Source organism: Elephantulus edwardii, unplaced genomic scaffold (genome assembly GCF_000299155.1).
Source record: "Elephantulus edwardii isolate Elephantulus edwardi_28Jun2011 unplaced genomic scaffold, EleEdw1.0 scaffold00018, whole genome shotgun sequence".
Lineage (NCBI taxonomy): Eukaryota > Metazoa > Chordata > Mammalia > Macroscelidea > Macroscelididae > Elephantulus > Elephantulus edwardii.
Genome location: NW_006399768.1, coordinates 4,686,918 through 4,706,303, shown reverse-complemented (window position 1 = coordinate 4,706,303; position 19,386 = coordinate 4,686,918). Strand labels below are relative to the sequence as shown.

Genomic DNA, 19,386 nt, shown 5'->3' with positions numbered 1-19,386 from the left:
AGGAAGACCCTCAATGAGATGGATAAATTCAGTGATTGAGGCAATGAGCGTAGGTGTGTTGGAGACAGTGAGGTTGGCACAAAATACAGCAGGGTTTAGGGCTCTTGAACATAGGGTTGCTATAAGTCACAAGCGACTCGACGCACATAACAACATGGATATTATTGATGGTGACAGTACCCCTTTATGAAGCAGACAGAAGTCAGACTCAGCCACCCCCACATTTCATCTGCTCCCTTCACAGTCCTCCTTGCCTTCAAGAAGCACTCACACTGCACCTTTTCCAAGACAGGCCCGCCTGTTGATTCTTTTGGCAGTCCATCACAGAGTCAGTACTCTTCTCCAAGTCATCAATTCTTCTTCTGTCATCTTTATACATTGTCTAGCTCTTAGATATATAGGAAATGATTGAAAGGACCATGGCCTGAATCAGGTAGAACTTAGTTTTAAAATTGACATCACTGCTTTTAAGTATTTTGGAGAGGTCCTTGATAGCAGACTTGCCCAGAGCAATACTGTCTCCTGATCTTTTGACTGCTGGTACCAAAAGTGTTGACTGTGGATCTAAGTAAGATGAAATCAATGACAGTTTCATTTCTTTCTCCATCTATTATGATGTTGCTTATTGTCAAGTAAGTGACAACTCATAGCAACTCTATGAACAACAGCTCTGAACTCTGCTCTATTCTGTACCACTATCTCCACGATCTCTGTCATGCTTATGCCCATTATGGTAGTCATGCATCAATCCACCTTGTTGAGGGTCTTTCTCCTCTTTCCCACCATGATGACTCTCTCTATGGACTAGTTCCTCCTTTTAGGTAAAACATACTTTTCAGTTTACATCTTAAAGCTTATATCCCATGTTCTATCTAAAAGCCTACGAAGAGTCCCAACTGGTACAATGGCTAAGGGTTTGGCTGTTTAATGAGTTCTTGGCAATCTGAATGTCATCAGTGGCCCCAGAAGAAAAGAAAAGATCTATCAATCTCTCCCATAAGAGATTATGTCGTGTGCCTTCAAGTGGATTCCAACTCATATTAACTCTACAGAAAAGCGTAGAACTATCCCATGATGTTTCTTAGGCTGTAACCTTTAGATTAAATAATTCTAAAACCATAAGGCACTGAATCTCTTAAAACTAAAGAACCAACAACAATAACAACAACAAAAAAAACCCAAAACAAAATAAAATAAAACAAAGCAACCAAGTAGCTGCCTTAGAGTTGGTTCCACTTCATGGTGACCTCATCTTTGTCTTAGTATAGCTGTGCTCTAAAGAGCTTCTAGTGGCTGATTTTTTTTGGAAATAGACTGTCAGGCATTTCTTCTGAGGAATATCTGGTGAATTAGAACAGCCAAATTTTCAGTTAAATACCAAGAGCTTTCCAACTTGTACCACCCAGGAAATCCCTTGAAATTAAGCAGAGTTTATTCTATTCCATACCTAAAAAGAAAATGTTACAGTTCATATAATAGCAAACACATGAAACTGGAAGGTTCTAAAGTTTATACAAGGAAATAAAATTCTTTCTCAGCAGCATATATTTAATCTCAATTGCTTCCTGGTAACTAGTCCATAATATGAAATTCTAACTTTAGCATTCTTGAGCTGTAAGTTTCTCTATTGTTTATGCTAAAAATTGTCAACTATATTGTAATTCATTATAGTGCCTGGATTGGGATGTATTTTAGCAATATAAAATCATAAAAATGTAGTACTTGTATTCTTATGCAATCAGGAAACTTTATAAATAATTAAGGTCCTAAATTATGCTAGCTTTTTTCACCCCTAAAATGAAATTTCTCTTTTTCTTTTTTAGATTTATTAATCTTAATTTTCCCCAGGCTCTTTCTTCATTAAGAGACATTATCCTTTTGAGATCCCAGCTGTCGGTCAGTGCACCATTCATCCTTTGAACAGATTTAATAAATACTACTCGTGATGTTACATCTTTTCACTGTACACTGAGAGAATTCACCCAACCTTCCTGAGACAAGGTAAAGATCATTCCCAGGTGATAGATAACAAGCAGATTAAAACATGGCTGCTCTCTCATGCTTTTTGCTTCACTACAAATGAATTAAAGCATGGTGGGTTTTGTTTTGTTTTGAATCAGACATTTGTAAGAAATAGGTTTTTCAAGTGTATATATGTCATAGCCTAAAGAATAACTCTGAATATCAACACTAGTCTACAACAATAAGTCAAATATGTATTTCTATAGGAAATAATACATGAACCTAATTTACTAAGACACTGTATATTTTCTGATCATTTGTGTCACTTAGAAATGATTATCATGGAAAATGTCATGACAAGTGGAACCAATGCTTGGAATAGACTGATGAGACGCAGTGGGAATGGGGAGAAGCAGGTTGAGACTTCAGTGCTCAACTTCTAGAATATTAATATTCCAATGTGCAAACAACACTGTTTTAAATTTGAGTTTTTATAAACATTATCAGGAAGATGTTCCACTTTGTAATTTAAATTAGATTCGCTTTTCATCACTGCATATATGAGGTAATTTTAAATTAAGCCCTTGCCAGTCCAAGAAAATCCATTCTCCGATGACAGAAAGGAGGCTGGGGCAAGAAAACTAAATCTCTAATCTTTTCCCCACATTCCTAGTCAACTGTGAGATCCTTAACTCTCCTGCTTTATCCCTCTCAAGATTCATGGTGTTTCACAGGATCCACCAGTGGCAGGATCAAAAAGAGAGAGGTGTGTGAAAGTAATGAAAATGGACTACACAAAGATTCTATAGAAGTTAAAAAGATTCATTATCTCTATTTTAAGGAAAGAAATTTTATTTTCTCATTAGTACTAAGTCATCACAAGAGTTATGTATATGACAGAGAATGGTGAAGGCTCAGCTTTAATTAAAAAGAACTACAACCACTGTCTCTGTGAGTTTGAAAACTATCAGCAAACTGGTCAATTTATCAAGTTGTGTGCTTAAATGGCAACCTTGGCTTTTCCAGCTCCTTGTGGTCAAGAGAATATATGACTGGCATTTGTTACCTTGAAGTAATCATTCTAACATGTTGTTGTTTTGTGCCATCGGGTCACTAGCAACTCATAGAGACCTTATGTACAACAGTCTTAAGCCCTGCTCTATTCTGTGCCAATCATATTGTCTCTGATACACCTACCCCCATTACCCTAGTCACTGAATTAATCCATCTCATCAAGGGTCTTCCTCTCCTGCTCTCTAACACGCATCAAAACTGACCAAACACTAGCAAAATACCAAAACTTATAATGGGAGGGAGAGGGGGTTGTGTGTGGAGGAATTGTCTGTATCACAGGAGAAAGCACAATGAAATAGATGCTGCTATTTTCATGAATGAAAGAAACAGGATAGTAAAGGTATTTCAATTCATTGGAAGACAAAAATAAAATATATGTTTATATATATAACTTTTGCTATTACTTTCAGCTTCCAATTTTCTATAATATTAAACCTATTGTTTAATTTTCACTTAGAGCAACTTCTCTATAGCTATTTGTTCTGCATTTCTGTGTTTTACCAGTCCTAAGTCATAAATCATTATAAAAGACATGTTTGCTTTTAAACCAGAGTACCTGGTTATTGAAGCTAAAGAAGTAGATGCAAATCAGAATAAATATTTCAAACCATTCACTTTATCTTCAGGAAGTGATTTTTGCCAACGTGTGACAAAGATTTTAACATTTACTTTTCTCAAAGTGTTACTAATTAATTGAGCAGAAGTCAAGGATGGTAACTGCCTCTTATAAAACATGATTGGACTACTATGAAGCTATTTATTAAGCTCTCTGGCTGTGATTTTCTTCAACCAGTCTCGGGTATTGGCTGCTCAAATAAGAGTGGATGGCACTCTTCCTGAGTCAGTTAATTCATGGAAAATAAAACACAGCAATGTTCATGAAAACCTTCCTCAGACTTTTAAGGAGTATAGTAAACCGAGAATAATCTTACAGTATCTTATATATTTTGACCCTTACATTAGATAATGTTAAAAGTTTCCTCAAGCTAAAAAACTCGCAGGACTTGGGAAAACCAAATGCATTTTTATTCTATCATGGCTGTACGTCTGATGCTGTTCTTCAAAAATTTTCAGTTACCAACTGTACCTCCAAGCAGACTACGTTATTTTAAAATAGACATGTTAAATGTGCCATGGTTTAGAATCTCCCATTTACTGCCAAAAAAAGATGCCTAAGAGTGATCTTCATTTCAAACCAAAAATTATTGTCTTTAAAATAACCAGCCTATTTGGAAATTATTCTTTTACCACATTTCTAGAATTTCTAGAAAATTTTAGAAAAATAATTTACCAAAAATAACTCTTCTCTTTACTACCCAATAAGGTCTCCTCTGACAGCAAGGAAATTTCAGTTGAACACCAGGATGGAAACATTTACCCTCTAAATTATTTTACAAACACATACCAGGACTAGGGAGCTCTGGTGGCCTAGTGGTAAGAAGCTACACTGCAATCCCCAAAGGTAAGTGGCTTGAACCCATAAGCTGCTCCACAGGAGGATGGGTAGAATGATTTATTGCCTATGAAAACTGGATGGAGGGCCAGCTACAGAGAAGGATGGGCAATCCTGTGCAGTTAACTGCCTCTGAAAACCCAGTGGAGGCTATGGGTCCATTCCAATGGCACATAACAACAACATACCAGAACTTAGACGGAATGTCTTCTCCACACCATCACTCAGGGACCAAGAGTTAATAAGAAGGCAAGACTGGATTTCCTCATACTACCTGAACCTTTGCATAAATGTTAAAATGTAGTTATACAGTTTGAATGATTAAACTTTCACTTTCAGTCTTGATTGTGATATTTTTATTTAAGAAACTAAACATGCTAGCAGAGTTGAAAAATCTGCATGTGTAAAAGTAATAAGATTTTAGTCATTTCCATTCCATTACTCTAAAAAGCACTTTGTAGTAATTTACTTCTGTACCATAATTGAGTTTATTTGCTAAAAATCTAATGGATTTTTTATTCATTTTAAATCACCCTGGCAAGAGCAGAGTTTTGAACAAGAGGGTTTTAAACAATTTCAAAAGAAAGATGTAAAATCCTGAAAGCTGATTGTAAAGTTAAAGAATTCTAAGAAGTGCAAAGCACACCTTGTATATTAGAGATTAAAAGACTAATTCTGCTGGATTAGTTACATTTTAAGAATCATAATAATAAAATTGTTCAGTAAGAACTGCATGGGAAAATACAAAACTGCCACAAGGAAAACATGGGGGATGAAAGAGTTAAGCCATTCCAAACAAAAATAATGAAAAACCTATACTTAATATGACAAATATTTCAGAAAATGCCTAAGACAAGTAAAATGTCCAAGTGGTACAATGGTTAAAAACTTGGCTCCTACATGAAAGTTGACAATTTGAAGCCACTCCACTGGAAAAAGATGTAACCATTTTTGTAAAAAGTACAGCCATGGAAACACTATGGGGAAGTTCTACTCTGTCCTTCAGGGTCCCTATGGGCCGGAATTGACTCAATAAATTGACTCAAAGGCAGTTTTTTGACACCTAAAGTTGGAATGTAGACCTTTGATTTCTAGACACAGGTCACTATTGACACAAATCTCCAGTACAATACATTGTAAGGTAAAATATTTTAGGCAACACTGTCTATCACAAAAATAAGTTTTTCATAGCAGCTGTATATAATCAAACAAACAAAAATGTCTTAATTGTTTCAATAGATTCAACAACACTAGATTATGTTTGAGTCATTTTGGGAATGTTTATACAGCTAACTAAAAACTATAAATCTTAATAGAAATGGAATCTCCCTATCATGTTCTTCTCTTCCTATTGTTCATATCTCAACATTCTTACTCAAACATCGCTGATCCTTTTTGTCAAACTGATGTTTGCATGACTCATTTACATATATTGATAGTCACTTTTGTATGTGCTAAGATGAATGATAAGGGATTTTATTCTACAATAATATTTTCAGCATTGAGGACTCTGTTTCATAGAGTCATCTCCTGCGACTCGACAGCACTTAACAATAACATCAACATAGAGAGAGATTATTTGGCCCAGTGGGCAGAAAGCAATGCTACCAAGCCAAAGGTGGGTGACTTTTAATCTGTGGCCCTCAGGCCTGTCTTACATTGTTTCTGTTCAAACATTTCTCTAGATCATATAGGCCTGGTGTGTCCACTTCCTGTACAGCGGTCACTTGTGGCTGCTGTGAGACTGGACACCGTGACACTAATGTGTCAAATGCGTTAATGGTTGGCTACCCAATGTGGACAGAAAGTGGGGTGGAGCTCCCCAATTAAAACAACCTTGGAAGGAGGAGTGGCATCCACTTCCATAATAGCTTGCCTCCGGAAAGCCTATGCAACTGGAGAGAAGATGAAAGACACAGAAGCATTGAGGACTCTCCTTCATAGGGTTGCTATGAGTCGCATGCGACTCGACGGCACTTAACAACAATAATAACATTTTCTAGTATGTTAATAAAAACATACAAACAAAAATTCAAAGTACATAAATAAATCCTATTTAGTAAGGAACTTCTAGTGTACTTCAAACATCCTAATGAAAATAGGGACTCTGTCTTTGCTATATGCAACTGTAGCTTATTCAATTTTTTTCATTAAGTTCTCTAAAGAACTTAATCAAACAAGACATTTTGACAGAGCATGAGAATCAGTATCACTTCTCAACAGTGCTAATTCTTAAAACTCTGTGAGATTGTTTAAAAGTGTTTCTTGTACTGCATTAAGATTCTGCGGTTACTGTTGAACTTCAATAGCCAAAATCAACGGGTTAGTTTTAAATACAGGATCCCAAGGGCAGAAACATGCATTTTTGCACAGTTATAAAAGCTACTTATGATCTTTTCTTTTATGATAGTTTTGTTTTGTTTGTGGTTTTGTTTGGTTGGGTGTGTGTGTGTGTGTGTGTGTGTGTGTGTGTTTTCTAAAAGGAAAATCAGAGGATAATATTTACACGTAGTCTAATAAACAGAAATGTCAACTCATTCAACTTCTTATAAAAGTAATAAAAAAAGTTTCAGCAATTACTCAGTAAGTGCCTATTATCTAAAGCTTTTGTACTGTTTAACTAATACCATGTCTTTTTATAAGGTATACACATTACCAGAAAGTACCAAGGCCTCTCCTCCCTATGTCCTTTGAAGGAAGGAAGGTCTGTCCCTTTGGGATGTAACTTTCTAACAGATCTCTCTTTACTTTTCACCTCCCCAAAAAACAGACCATAATAAAATAGTTTATAAATTTAAGAACTATATAAATGCTAAAATTACTTTTAAACTAGGTAATTATTAAGCATGTAAGCTTATTGTTGAAGAAAGTAGTATACCTCTGGAGGTCCAAACATATTCTTAAACTCAGGGAATCAATAAAAATTAAAGATGAATAAATGATTAGGTCATCTACTCTGTTCTCATACAGAACTGTTCCCAGCAGTATATGATTTAATTTTAATTCACCCAGTTTAAAATATGCTTGGTGATAACAAGTTCCAATTGCTTTGCTTGGAAGCCTATTAGCAGACTAGTTGGTATTGATATAATATTGCAGTTAATTGTACCTTCTAGATTTGGGAAACCAGACTGCTCTGCAGCAATTCTATAAACCTAATTAGATAATGCAAAGTTAATTTTTTTCCTCCAGTTTCAGTGCACCAGTTCCTATATTCAGTGAACTGAATCAGGTCTCCCTACTGGCATCTTTAAATGCTCCTCGAGAGCAACACTAGAAATTGCTACAAAGGCTGAGGGGGGCTGGAAGGAAATTTATAATGGAACTTAAATGAGGACATTTCTCATTTTGAAATATTTAAGATTCTTAGCAAATGAAGTAACTGAAACTTCTTCCCTCTCCAGAAAAGCTTAAGCCACAGATAACTGCAGTTCAAGTTGTCTCAGCTGCTTTTAAGATCACAAAGCTAGAATTTAATGGCAAAGTTCATTTTTAAAAACTAAGAACATTGAAATGATGCATATATAACTTTGTTATTATGGGAACTTTTTCCCACAGTGAAGTGTGCATCAGTCAGAGTAATGTATTTAAAGCTAGAAATTATTTAATATCTTCAGGATAAAATTTCCTTGCCAATTTTAAATATTAAACTGTTTTACTAGTCACATTCATTCAGTGAGTCTAAATCTAGTTTCTATCCTGAGTTCTATCAATCATCTCATTTGCCTGTCCTGTGGCGCATAAAGTGCCCAAACCAAACCATTTTTTCCCATCCTCAAATCTAAAATTCCTCTATATCAGTGTTCCTCAAGGGAGCTCTCTCAGCCTAGTTGTGAGGCGCTACGTATGTTACCAACCCAAAGCAACACAGTTCAAATCCACCAGCCATTCTGCGGGAGACTCTTACATGATTTATGGCCTTTGAAAAACCCTCTGTTAGCATCAGCTAAGTGCTGGTTCTGATTTGATGGCAAATAACACCAGTGTTCCTCTGTGAGGTCCCTGTCAGCAGCATTATCATCACCTGGAAACTCATTAAAAAGGGTTTGCTGGCCTACTTGGTAAAAAGTTGGGCACCAATCTAAAGGCAGATGGTTCAACTCAACCAGCTGTTCCAAGGAGAAAGATGATTATCTTCCTCCCAGGAAATGTGTTGTCTTTATTTGCTGTTGAGTTGACTGCGACTCAAAACAACCCTATGAACAATGGATCTGAACCCTGCCCTATTCTACCATCGTCTAAAAACCTGCTAGGGAGTCAGTAAGTTAGATTCCAACTCGATGGCACACCACGACAACTACTCCAGAACTTCTTGTTGTTAGATGCTGTCAAGTCGAGTACAACTCATAGCGACCCTATGAACAAAAGATCTGAACCCTGCTCTATCTGGCACCATCCTCACACTTCCTGACACACAAGAGCCCCTTGTGGCACTCACCATGTCAATCCATCTAATTAAGGGTCTTCCTCTCTTTCGCTGACCCTCCACCCTTACCAGCATCATGTCCTTCTCCAAGCATTAGCCCCTCTTAGCAACAGGTTCAAAGTACGTGAGGCAGAGTCTCATTCCCGCTTTCAAGGAACACTCTGGCTGCAGCCCCTCCAAGACATATTTCTTTATTCTCCTGGACATCCATGGGATATTCAGTGCTCTTCTCCAACACCACAGCTCAACAGCATCAACTCTGAGCATGAAGGCCAGTAAACTGTTTAAAGTGACCTTGATGTCTGCTAACATCTGAGAACTAATGCTGTACACAGTTCTTTTCTTTCTAAAGGGAGTGTTGGTGGCCCAGATGTAAGGAGTTGGACTGCCTAGCCAAAGGCCTGTGTTTCAAATCCACTAGCTCCTTGTTCTGAAGGAAAAGGATGGACAATCTCACTGTGTACAATGTAAGGCTTCTGAAAACCCACTGGAATGTCAGCTGCGTCGGTTCCAACTCGCCAGCAAAGAGACTTGAGATTTCAAGCACCAGTATTCTCTCCTATTCCTTAAGTCTGATTCTTCCTCCTACCAGTTACATCAGGTAACTCTACTCCCTTATATATTTCTACTTATATCCCTTCTCTCTACCTCTCTTCTAGTTTGTTCTTCTTGTTGTTATGTACTGTTGAGTTAGAACCAATTCATGGCTGACTCACCAGTGGATTTTGGGAGGCTGTAAATTGCATAGGAGGAGGCTGTTCATCTTTCTTTCACAGAGAAGCTGACTGATTTGAACTATGTGCCTTTTTTGGGTTGGCAGGACAACTCTTTAACTACTAGGCCATTTATTATCCTTATCCACTAGACCTCTCTTAGTTTTATCTCCTAACTGAAACTTAGCCAACAAAATTCTCCTTTCACATATGAATCTGGTGATTCATATTATTCAGTCATCATTTATGGTTCATAATCAATCTATCTTTCAAGGGTCCTTCAACTTTCTTCCACTTTCCCCCTCAATTCATTCTAGCCAAGTGCATCTTACAAAGATTTGACACAATTGCTCATGTTTTTGTGTACACTGTTCCTCTGCTTGGAAATGTCAATTTGAAAATAAATAATCATTCTTCCAACATGCCCTTTACTAAGATCAGCTCTCTGACAGCAGCCAGCCCTGCAAATTAGGTGCCTCTTCTTTTGTGATCCCATAGGACCCAATGGACTTAGTTAATACCACTCTTTTCCCACCATGCTAGATGTCATCTGAATCTGGCCTCCAGTCTGTGGCAAAAGGCAGAAATCATTAGAGTGCCTTTCTCCTGTAAAGGAGCTAGTACTTAATCATTGACCTTTTGATTAGAAGCTGTGCTCTTTAAGCTTCTCTAACACAAAAACCCAAACCCACTGCTGTTGAGTGATTCCATCTCATAGCAGCCCTCCAGTGAATGTCTAAGGTTGTAAATCTTTATGGGAGAAAACTGTTCGTCTTTTTCCAAAAGGCAGCTGGTGGATTTTAACTGTTAGAGGCCTTTGGGTTGGCAGTGCAACTGCTTATGGACTATACCAACAGAGTTCTCTTGTTACATATGAACAGGTCGGAATCAACTCATAGCTGACCCTCCAGGGGGTTTTAAAAGGCTGTAAATCACACTGGAGGAAACTGACTATCTATCTCCAGAAGAGCATCTGGTGGTTTCAAACCTTGGGGTTTAACAGTGCAACTCTTTACCCACTAGCCCACCAGAAATCTCTTATAAAACAGTATAACCTCTCTCATATTTCATAATAATGAAAACTGTTTCCATTTACTAATTTGTCTATTATCGATCTATATCTTGTGATAGTTTTATTTACTTATATAACTATGGAATTAAGGAAGAGGGAACCTAGGCCTTACTGAAGTTGCTGCTTCTTCTTCAATAAGAATGTGAGCCCTTGAGATAGAGGTTTTTACTGAGGTATTTTCTGATGGGGCCACACTACAGCAGATGGTAGTAGGAGTAATGCCTGTTCTTAGACTTGCCACAGAATCCTCAGCTTCCCAATTATCAATTCTAACTTATCAATTCCAACATGCTCAGATTACCTAAAGTGTGAGGCAGAAATAAACATCCCATATGCAACATTGGTTAACAAAAATGCAATATACTGCCTTTTGTAAGCTCAGCATAGTGGAAAGGAGGGGAATATTTGATGAGCAGGACACATGAATTCTTACTTCAGACAGCTCATACACCAGTCAGTACTTCACAAATTTCACTGGTTTACAAGCATCTTTAAGAAACATGAAAGTTTTTGATTACTCAACCCAGAAAACAATGCATATTAAAAAAAAGCATTAATTTTAGAAAGTCTCAAAAGTGTAACCAAGGTGCTCCTTGGAGGCAAGGATGGTGAAGCTTCATCTCACACATTTGGGACATGTTGTTAGGAGAGGCTGGCCCTTAGAAAAGCACATCATGCTTAAAAATGTGGGAGATCCTCCAAAAAAGAGGAAGATCCTCAACAAGGTGAACTGACATAATGACTGTAATAATGGTCTATCACGTATCTCAGAGAAGATGAAGATAGGGCAAGTTCAGGTTTGTTTTTAGGGTCATAGTTGACTTGATGACACCTAACAACAACAACAGAAATTCCATATTTCTCTGGTTTGGTAATGTAAGAGTTATTAGTAGTATTATTACTGTTGTTGGTTGGAGGGTAGGATAGGGAGCAGAGGGAACAGTAAAATAGGACCAAAACCAATTGCAAGGCTTTAAGTCTGGGGAATTGAGAGAACAGTGATCACTTGAGATACATTATTTTCTACTAAGGACTAGCTCTATGTTTATATTATAACCTAATAGTATAAAGGAGCTCTGATGGCCTAGTGGCAAGAAGCTATGCTGCAATCCCAAAGGCACACAGTTCAAGACCATCAGCTGCTCTGAAGGAGAAGGATGAGCAATCTCCTCCCTTGTGATTAACTGCCTCTGAAAACCCACCGGAGGGTCTGCTAAGGGTTGGTAGTACACAACAACAACAATAGTATAAAGAGTTCGGTTCCACCAGATGCTCTGTTGGAGAGGGAGGGACAATCTCCTCCCACCCCAGTCAGATCCAATTTGATGGTACACATACAAAAAATAATAAAAATAAAATAAAAGGAGTTCTGGAGGCCTAGTGGTAAAAAGTTGATTCAGACCCAAATTTCCTTTCAAACCCCGAGGTTTTTACACTTTGATAGGCGACTTGATGGCACCTAACAATAACATTCTCAGGTAAGTTTCCAAACTTAAATTCTCAGATTTCTTTCAAAACAGTCTTATATTGGTTTGTCTGATAAAATTTTTCTGCTCGGGAGTTCTGAACCCAAACAGCACTACTGGCTTCACTTCACTGAAGTTACATTTACACATGTTGTGAATCATACGTTTACAAGGAACTTCTCACAAGTACTGGATTTGTTAAACTAGAACCAGTGAAGCTAAACCTCTGTCAATATTTCCATTACAAACTTTTATTTTTAGAGGCTTACGATTCAACCTTAAATACTCACTCAGGGCCAAAGCCTGGGATAAGTGATGTCAATCTGGGAAAACACAATGAAAGGAACTTTCTGCACTTTGCAAGTGCCAAACAGATAGTCTGAGTAAATACCTAAAATAACCTAGAAAACAAAATCTTATTTTTTTTTTCAAAATAAGCAATCTAAGGACCATCATGAAGCAACACGTTGTTGTTATGTGCCATTGAGTCACTTGCGACTCACAGTGACTTTATGTACAACAGCTCTGCAGTCTGCCTATTCTGAGTCAGCCTCACTGACTCCAACATATCTACCTTCCTTATCCCAGTTACTGTACCAATCCACCTCACCTGGCATCTTTCTCTCCTGCACTGTCCCTCCACCCTTCCGAGCATTATGTCCTTCTCCAAGAACCAGTCCCTCCTGGCCATGTGCTCAAAGTATCTGAGACAGAGCTTCAAAAATCCTAGCCTCCAAGCTGAAACTTGGTTTCATTCTCTCCAAGACAGACCTGTTTGTTTTCTTGGCGGTCTATGGAAAGTTCAAGACTTTTCTCCAGTATCATAACTCAAAGGCACTGATTCGTCTTCTGTCATCCTTAGTTACTGTCCAGCTCTCTGATGCATAATAGCAAGTAATTGTGAAGACCAAGGCCTGGATCAGGTGCATCATAATCTCTAGACTGACATCTTTGCCTCTCAGCACAAAGCACTTTGTACTTTGTACTCTGAACTTAAGCACTTTGTACTTTGCTTCTCAGTAAAGCAACATTAGGCTGTACAAATTTTGGCTTTAGAACTTCCATTAATGGAAGAAATAATTTATCTTAGACCTCCTTGACACTCTCTCCTTCTTTTTCATATCTAATCAATAAAACTGATGCCTTTGCAGCTTTATTTTCTTATTGTGATTTTAATAAAGGTTTACAGAAAAGTTGGGTTTTCATTCATTCACTGTTCTACATTTTCTTCCTTACTCTCTCAGTCTTTGCATCTTTAACAGCTCTTGAATTGGTTTCACTTTTTCTATCTCCACTGTCACTGCTTACAGACAATGGCAACATCTCACCTGAAGAAAAACCTCCAACAGGACTCATTCTCTGCTCTTGCTGTAAACCAATTTCTGCAGCCAGATCTTTTCAAAACACACACTTCTAGTCTACCTTTCAATCTTTCAATGACTTTCATTTGCTCTTAAAACCTAATTCTTACAGTGGTCTAAAATAGCTATACTTTCTTCTGCCTCATGTCCACTTTTCCACTCCTCCATGCTCCAACTACTGTGTCTTTTTACATTTCCTCACATCACCACACTGTGCCCTATCTCAGCAACTTTGCACATGTACTATTTCTCAGGAATGTTTCCTTCAAGAACTCTGCTTCAAATCCTTAGACTTCAAGTTAAAAGACATTTCCTTTGATAAGACTTTTATGACCTAGTTCCCCTAATTCCTTGCTCCTCCTGGCTTTCCTTAGCAGCATGGAGTAAGATTTTTATTTATGTATCTATGGAGTCTTGATTAATGTGCATCTTTCTCTTGGCATGTTATGGGGGAGGGGTGTAACTCCTGGCAAAGGACAACATGAGTGGCAAAGCAGAGGAGCAATGAAAGAAAAGAAGACCCTTTAAAAAGTTGAGTGACAGTGATTACAAAGGATTTAAGAACAGCAAAGATTGTGAGGATGAACAGGATCAGGTACAGTGTCATTCTGTTTTACAAAGTGTTGGTAGCACTCAGGGCCAACCTGACTGCACCTAGTAACATTCTAAATAAAACCGATAAGGCTAGAGGAGAGAAGTGTTTTCTCAGCAACTAACACCATGACTGGTATGTGGTAGTCTGTCAAATAAAGAAATTTTTTAAAACCAAATGCATAGAAGTATAGCTGGAACAGTAAGGTCATTTTTTCACACCTTAGAGAAAGGGGTCAGGAGGCAGAAGAAAGATAAAAATTTTATTTCTCCTGTCTTAATCTTGAGTGAGCTCTGGTGATGGGAGTCCACAGAGAATTGTCCTGCTAACTCCACGGAGGCACCTACTGGCAGTTCGAATCTACAAGCAGCACCACGAGAGAAAAATGGCAGCCTCTAAAAATTCACTAGGGGGTCAAATATAAGACAGTTCCAACTTAATGGCAATGAGTTTAAGTTTTTATCTTGAGTAATGTACTTTGAAATGGAGCCTTTCCTATCTGATCAGGTATAAAGCAAATAGTCTAGGTAAGGATTATGTTATTTTTTCCAAAATGATCACCTAGTCTTGACTTAAATAGTATTTGATACTCTTAGAGTCATAACTAGAACTGAAAATGTATATTTTATATTGATTCCCTTTACCAAAATACTGAACTAAATTCAATCACAAAGAAACAATCAGACAAATCCTAAAAGAATATTCATTGGGAAAACGGGTCTAGGTTTGTAAAAAAGTCAATGTCAAAAAAGACAAAGAAGGAAGAAAGAAAATAAAGACAGAGAAAAAGAAACATGCCCACCACGGTATCTGAAGTTTCTGAAATACTAGTGGCATAGCTCCCAGCACCACAAAGCTCTAAGAAGCTGCACTGCAACCCTGAATGCACACAGTTCAAATGCACCAACAGCTCTGCAGAAGAAGGGTGGACAATCTTCCCTGTGCCTCTGAAAATCCGCTGGAGGGTCAGCTATGGGTTGGTTCTGATCTAATGGTACACAACTACAAGGATGAACCAAGTTGTAACAAGTGTATGAAATATAAATATCACAAGATCATTAACTAGCATCCTAGTGATAAGAAGCCAAAGGCACATAGCTCGAATCTACCAGCTGCATGATAAGAGAAAGACCAGCAATCTCCTCATGTGGAATTTATGGCCTTTGAAAACTCCATGGGAGGTCAGCTATGAGTCAGTTCCAACTCTATGGTCCATAAGGATAAGAAAATAGCTAGATGGTGGTTATTGTTGATGTCAACTCCAGAACGACTCATAGAGACTCTATGAACAAAAAATCTAAATCCTGTTCTATCCGGTGCCAGTCTCACACTTCCTGACACACAAGAGTCCATTGAGGTAGTCACCCCGTCAATCCACCTGGAAGACCCTGGTCTCCTTCGCCAACCCTCCACCCTTTCCAGCATCATATCCCTTTCCACAGAAAAGACACATTCCATGTTCCAATTATTAAATGATGTTTGTTATTGTTTTTCCTTATTTCAACTGACTTCCAATCTGGGCTCTACCACTACACCACTATAACTATCCCCATTCCTCTAGTGTTCACTGGGTTTTCAAAGGCTTGTTATTTAGGAAGTAAATGGCCCATCCTGCTTCCTAAGACAGCCACAAATACAAGCTTATAGAAGACGTTTACCTTCAAAAAACCTAATTTCTGTTGTTTAAAATCACTCATTTATTTTGTTACAGTAGCCCTAGGAAACTAAAGTAAAACGGATTTTTAAAATGTGCATGTGTTGAGATCACTGAGAAGCTGGGTTCTCACAGTAGGTGACGGTGCCTGTATTTACAATAAAAGTGTAAAAACCTCAAGGTTTGAAAGGAAATTTGGGTCAGAATCAGAGTAACTTGGTCAGAATTTTTCCCAAAGTAAAGATTCTTTCAGTGTTATACTGCAGACACTGTTAGCTTTTATTAAAAACAAGTCAGTCTCTCCTTTATGCTCATACTTAAGGGTACACTTTTAATTGCTTAGATTACCATTTGCCTTGAAAGTTAATAAAAGAGTTTGACTCGTTTGTATCATAGGCATTCTTTTTAATGTTAACTATGTCCAAAAGTCTTCATAAGCTAGCTTCTGTCTCTGTTAATAATAGAAATTGTACTAGTTCAAGGGACAAACTTTACTGGGTAATCCCAAAAAATTAAAATAACATTTTGCACAGCTATCAAGTGAACACCATGGTTTAGTAATTACTACTTATCCAGAGTAATAAAATAGTATTTCAGAAGAGTTGATGTGAATGTGCCAAGAGTTCTTCAGCGCCTCTACACCTGACCTGGAGGATATTCTGAACTTGGCTAGTTTTCCCTTAATTTCTCTCATGTTAATAGAGTTCTAACACTTCTGGCTCTACATAATGGGCAACTGATGACTTACAAAAATATTCTTAAGTACGTGCAATAGAAAATCATCCTTTGCCAATATGTCATTGTTAAAATCATAACTAGATCACCACCACTCCATGAAAGCTAGCAGCTTAGAACCACATCCTTCGAAAGTGAAAACTGTGACTGTTTAATTATTAGTTTATATGACTTAATGTTCCATTCACCCTAAACACTGTCATTTCATTGCAGTGAAGATTTAAAATGCAGAAAACTGAGATGAGTCAAAGCTTAAAATATAGGCAAGAACTGATACTGAGATTTTCATAGAATCCTGATTCTTGAAAGGATGCCACGAACATTCTCCAACTTCTGAAGCTAACTTTCCGGATTGAAAGTTTTAAAAGGGTATCATCTAGATGCAATGCACATCAATATTTGCAGAAGACACTGTCCACAGAGCAGGATTCCTCTGCACAGCCTTTCCGTGGCATTCAATTCCTCACACTCTCTCGTCCCTTATGGACAACTGCACTGTGGACACTTCAGGTTTGCAGAGGGCAAGGGGGAGGTCCTCAAGGGTCATCTGGACTAGAGCAAGGCCGGTACCGGGAGGCTGGGTGGGGGAGGTCGGGCAGCCAAAGGCCAGGGCAGCCCCGCCGCAGTTACCTCCGCCCCTTCCCAACGCGGCTCACGGTAACTAAGGTTCAGAGGCGTCTGACTAAACCCTCAAAAGCACCAGTGTCAAAGCTAACACTTGCGCCTTGGGCGGCAGACAAATGTGTCCCAGCGGAGGCTCCGGGAGCTCCGCGCCGTGGCGCCCTGGCGCTGGGCGAGCCGGCAGCCGGCGCGGGGCGTAGGGGAGCCGGCGCAAGTTAGTTTTGCAGCCCTATTGTAGCAGAAGAGGAACTGGCTCCCCGACCCCCGGGCAGATCCAGCCCAGAGCCAGCAGCCTGGGACTGGGGAGCACCGCCCCCTCATGAAGGGGCTTCCCCGCGAGGAACCGGGTGAAGGGAATCAAGTGCGCCGGGAACCTCCGCCAACCGCCCCTCCCCTCTTCCAGGAAAGAGAGGAAGGGCCGTCCAAGGGCGAGGCCTCGGCTGCACATCCCACCCGGTCTGCAGCCACCAGAGTTGAGGGGGAGGCGGCGTTCTCCGTAAGAGCCGGAGGCGGGGCGCCGTCGTCCTCCCACTCCCCGGAGGGCGGGCGGAGCTGGGGGAGCCCGGGGCTGGGAGCACCCCCGAGCGTGCGTGACGGGAGGGAGGGCTGGACCGAGGGGCCGGGCCCACCGGACCAACAGCATCTAGTCTCCTTCAGGCCTGCACGCGTCGCAGGCCGCAGCCAGGACCAACTCCGTGTACGGCGGCAGCGGCGGTCCCAGAGCGAAGGAGGCGGGCGTTAAGCGGCTGCGGTCCCCCAAACCCAGTCAGCCCTTCTCCGTCTCCGCTTGGCAGTCCCGGCGCGAAGCGCGGCTGCCGAAGCCTCTGCCACCGCCGCAGCGCGGATGCAGCCGGCAGAGCCCCGGGCGGGGAAGCGCGGGAGGAAGGGGCGGCGAGGGGGCGGGCCGGCGACGAAAGGAGCGACGGGGTGCGCTGGGCTCGGCGCCCCCGATCGGCCCGCGCTGCGCCAGCACCACCTGCGGAGCTGCGGCGCCAGCGTAGCGCCGCGACCCCACTGCCCCCCGCTCCCGCCACACGCGCGCGCAAACAAAACAAGTTGTAGGTCGCCACTGCCGGAGGGGGCCGGGCGGGTCACTCACCCTCATCCTGCTCAGCGGGCTTTGGTCGTCCGGCCGCGGGGAGAGAGAAGACCACAGGACCACTAGCCCTAGGAAGCTTGCCACCACCAGCAGACTGCGTAAGATGAACCCAATCTTCAGCCTCATCTTCCTCCGGCAGCGAGAGACACACACCCCGGCGCAGCCGCCGCCACAGCTCTCTCCACCCTCCTTACCCCTCCTCCGGCTCTCCTCCTCCTCCTTCCCCCACCCCTAGCGCTTCGGCAGCCGCCCTCTCTGCCGTCTGCCCTTTCCAGCTCCAGATCCGGAACTCCCCTCGGCTCTACCTTCCCCCGAGCTCTTCCCTCCGCCCCCTCCCTGCAGGCCCGCGGGCTTGGACCGCTGCGCCGCGCGGCCCCCTCCCCTACACTACCGCCGCAGAGCGCCCGCGGACCCGAGCGCCTCGCTCTTCCAAACCTCTCTTCTCGTCTGCCCCCCTTCCAGAGCTGCAGTCCCCCCCTATTGCCTCGCGGTTCCCTGTATTCACTGTTACCTTGTAACTAACTTCCACTTTCCCCAGGTCTGGTCCTTAGCCTTTGCCCCTACACCTCAGTTCCTTAAAGCTGCCAAATTCCCAAACTTTTATTGTAATTATGGGCCATAACGCTGCCTGTGCCCTCCTGCCGACCCCCTGGCCTGTCACCCTCTCCAGTAGATTTGGAAACGCTCTTGGTTGCACTTCTCTTCCTGACACCCCCTGTCCTGAACCCCCCTCGGTATGGCTTGCAGGAAGCAAACCAGGAAGTCAGAGCAACCACTGCAGCAGCAACAGCAGCAGCTCCACGTGGCTGATTTATAACCTGGAGGATTTTTTTTTTATTGATTTTTCTTGCTTCACACGGCTCCTTAAGGTGGTGAATTTGTAACTGAAAGGCCCAGGTGAGATGTGCAAGTAACACTCGACGAGGAACTCTTTTGGGAAACCTCTGTTCCTCTTTGCCTTGGGCTAATTAAAAGTAACCCAGTCTTGCCCCTTCTACCATGCTAATGAAGGGAATATCACCACTATTCACGAAGTGATATTTTTTTTTCTTTTGGGAAGACTTGGAATTTGGGGTTTTTAAAGCAATACTCCCCCCACCCCCACAGCCTCCCTCAGATCTGCGTTTTGTACCTGGATGAGGGCTCTTTAATTTCTTT

At 40.9% G+C, this 19,386-nt stretch overlaps 1 protein-coding gene across 1 annotated transcript in view; it reads right to left on the bottom strand.

The window, feature by feature from the left end:
* Nucleotides 1–18,409, bottom strand: part of GALNT7 (UDP-N-acetyl-alpha-D-galactosamine:polypeptide N-acetylgalactosaminyltransferase 7 (GalNAc-T7)) — a 244,806-nt gene extending 226,397 nt beyond the window's left edge. The window contains exon 1 of the mRNA XM_006882211.1: nt 18,229–18,409. Within this exon, the coding sequence (XP_006882273.1) occupies nt 18,229–18,354 (126 nt within the window). The 5' untranslated portion in view covers nt 18,355–18,409. The remainder of the gene's footprint in view (nt 1–18,228) is intronic.
* Nucleotides 18,410–19,386: the final 977 nt, after the last annotated feature.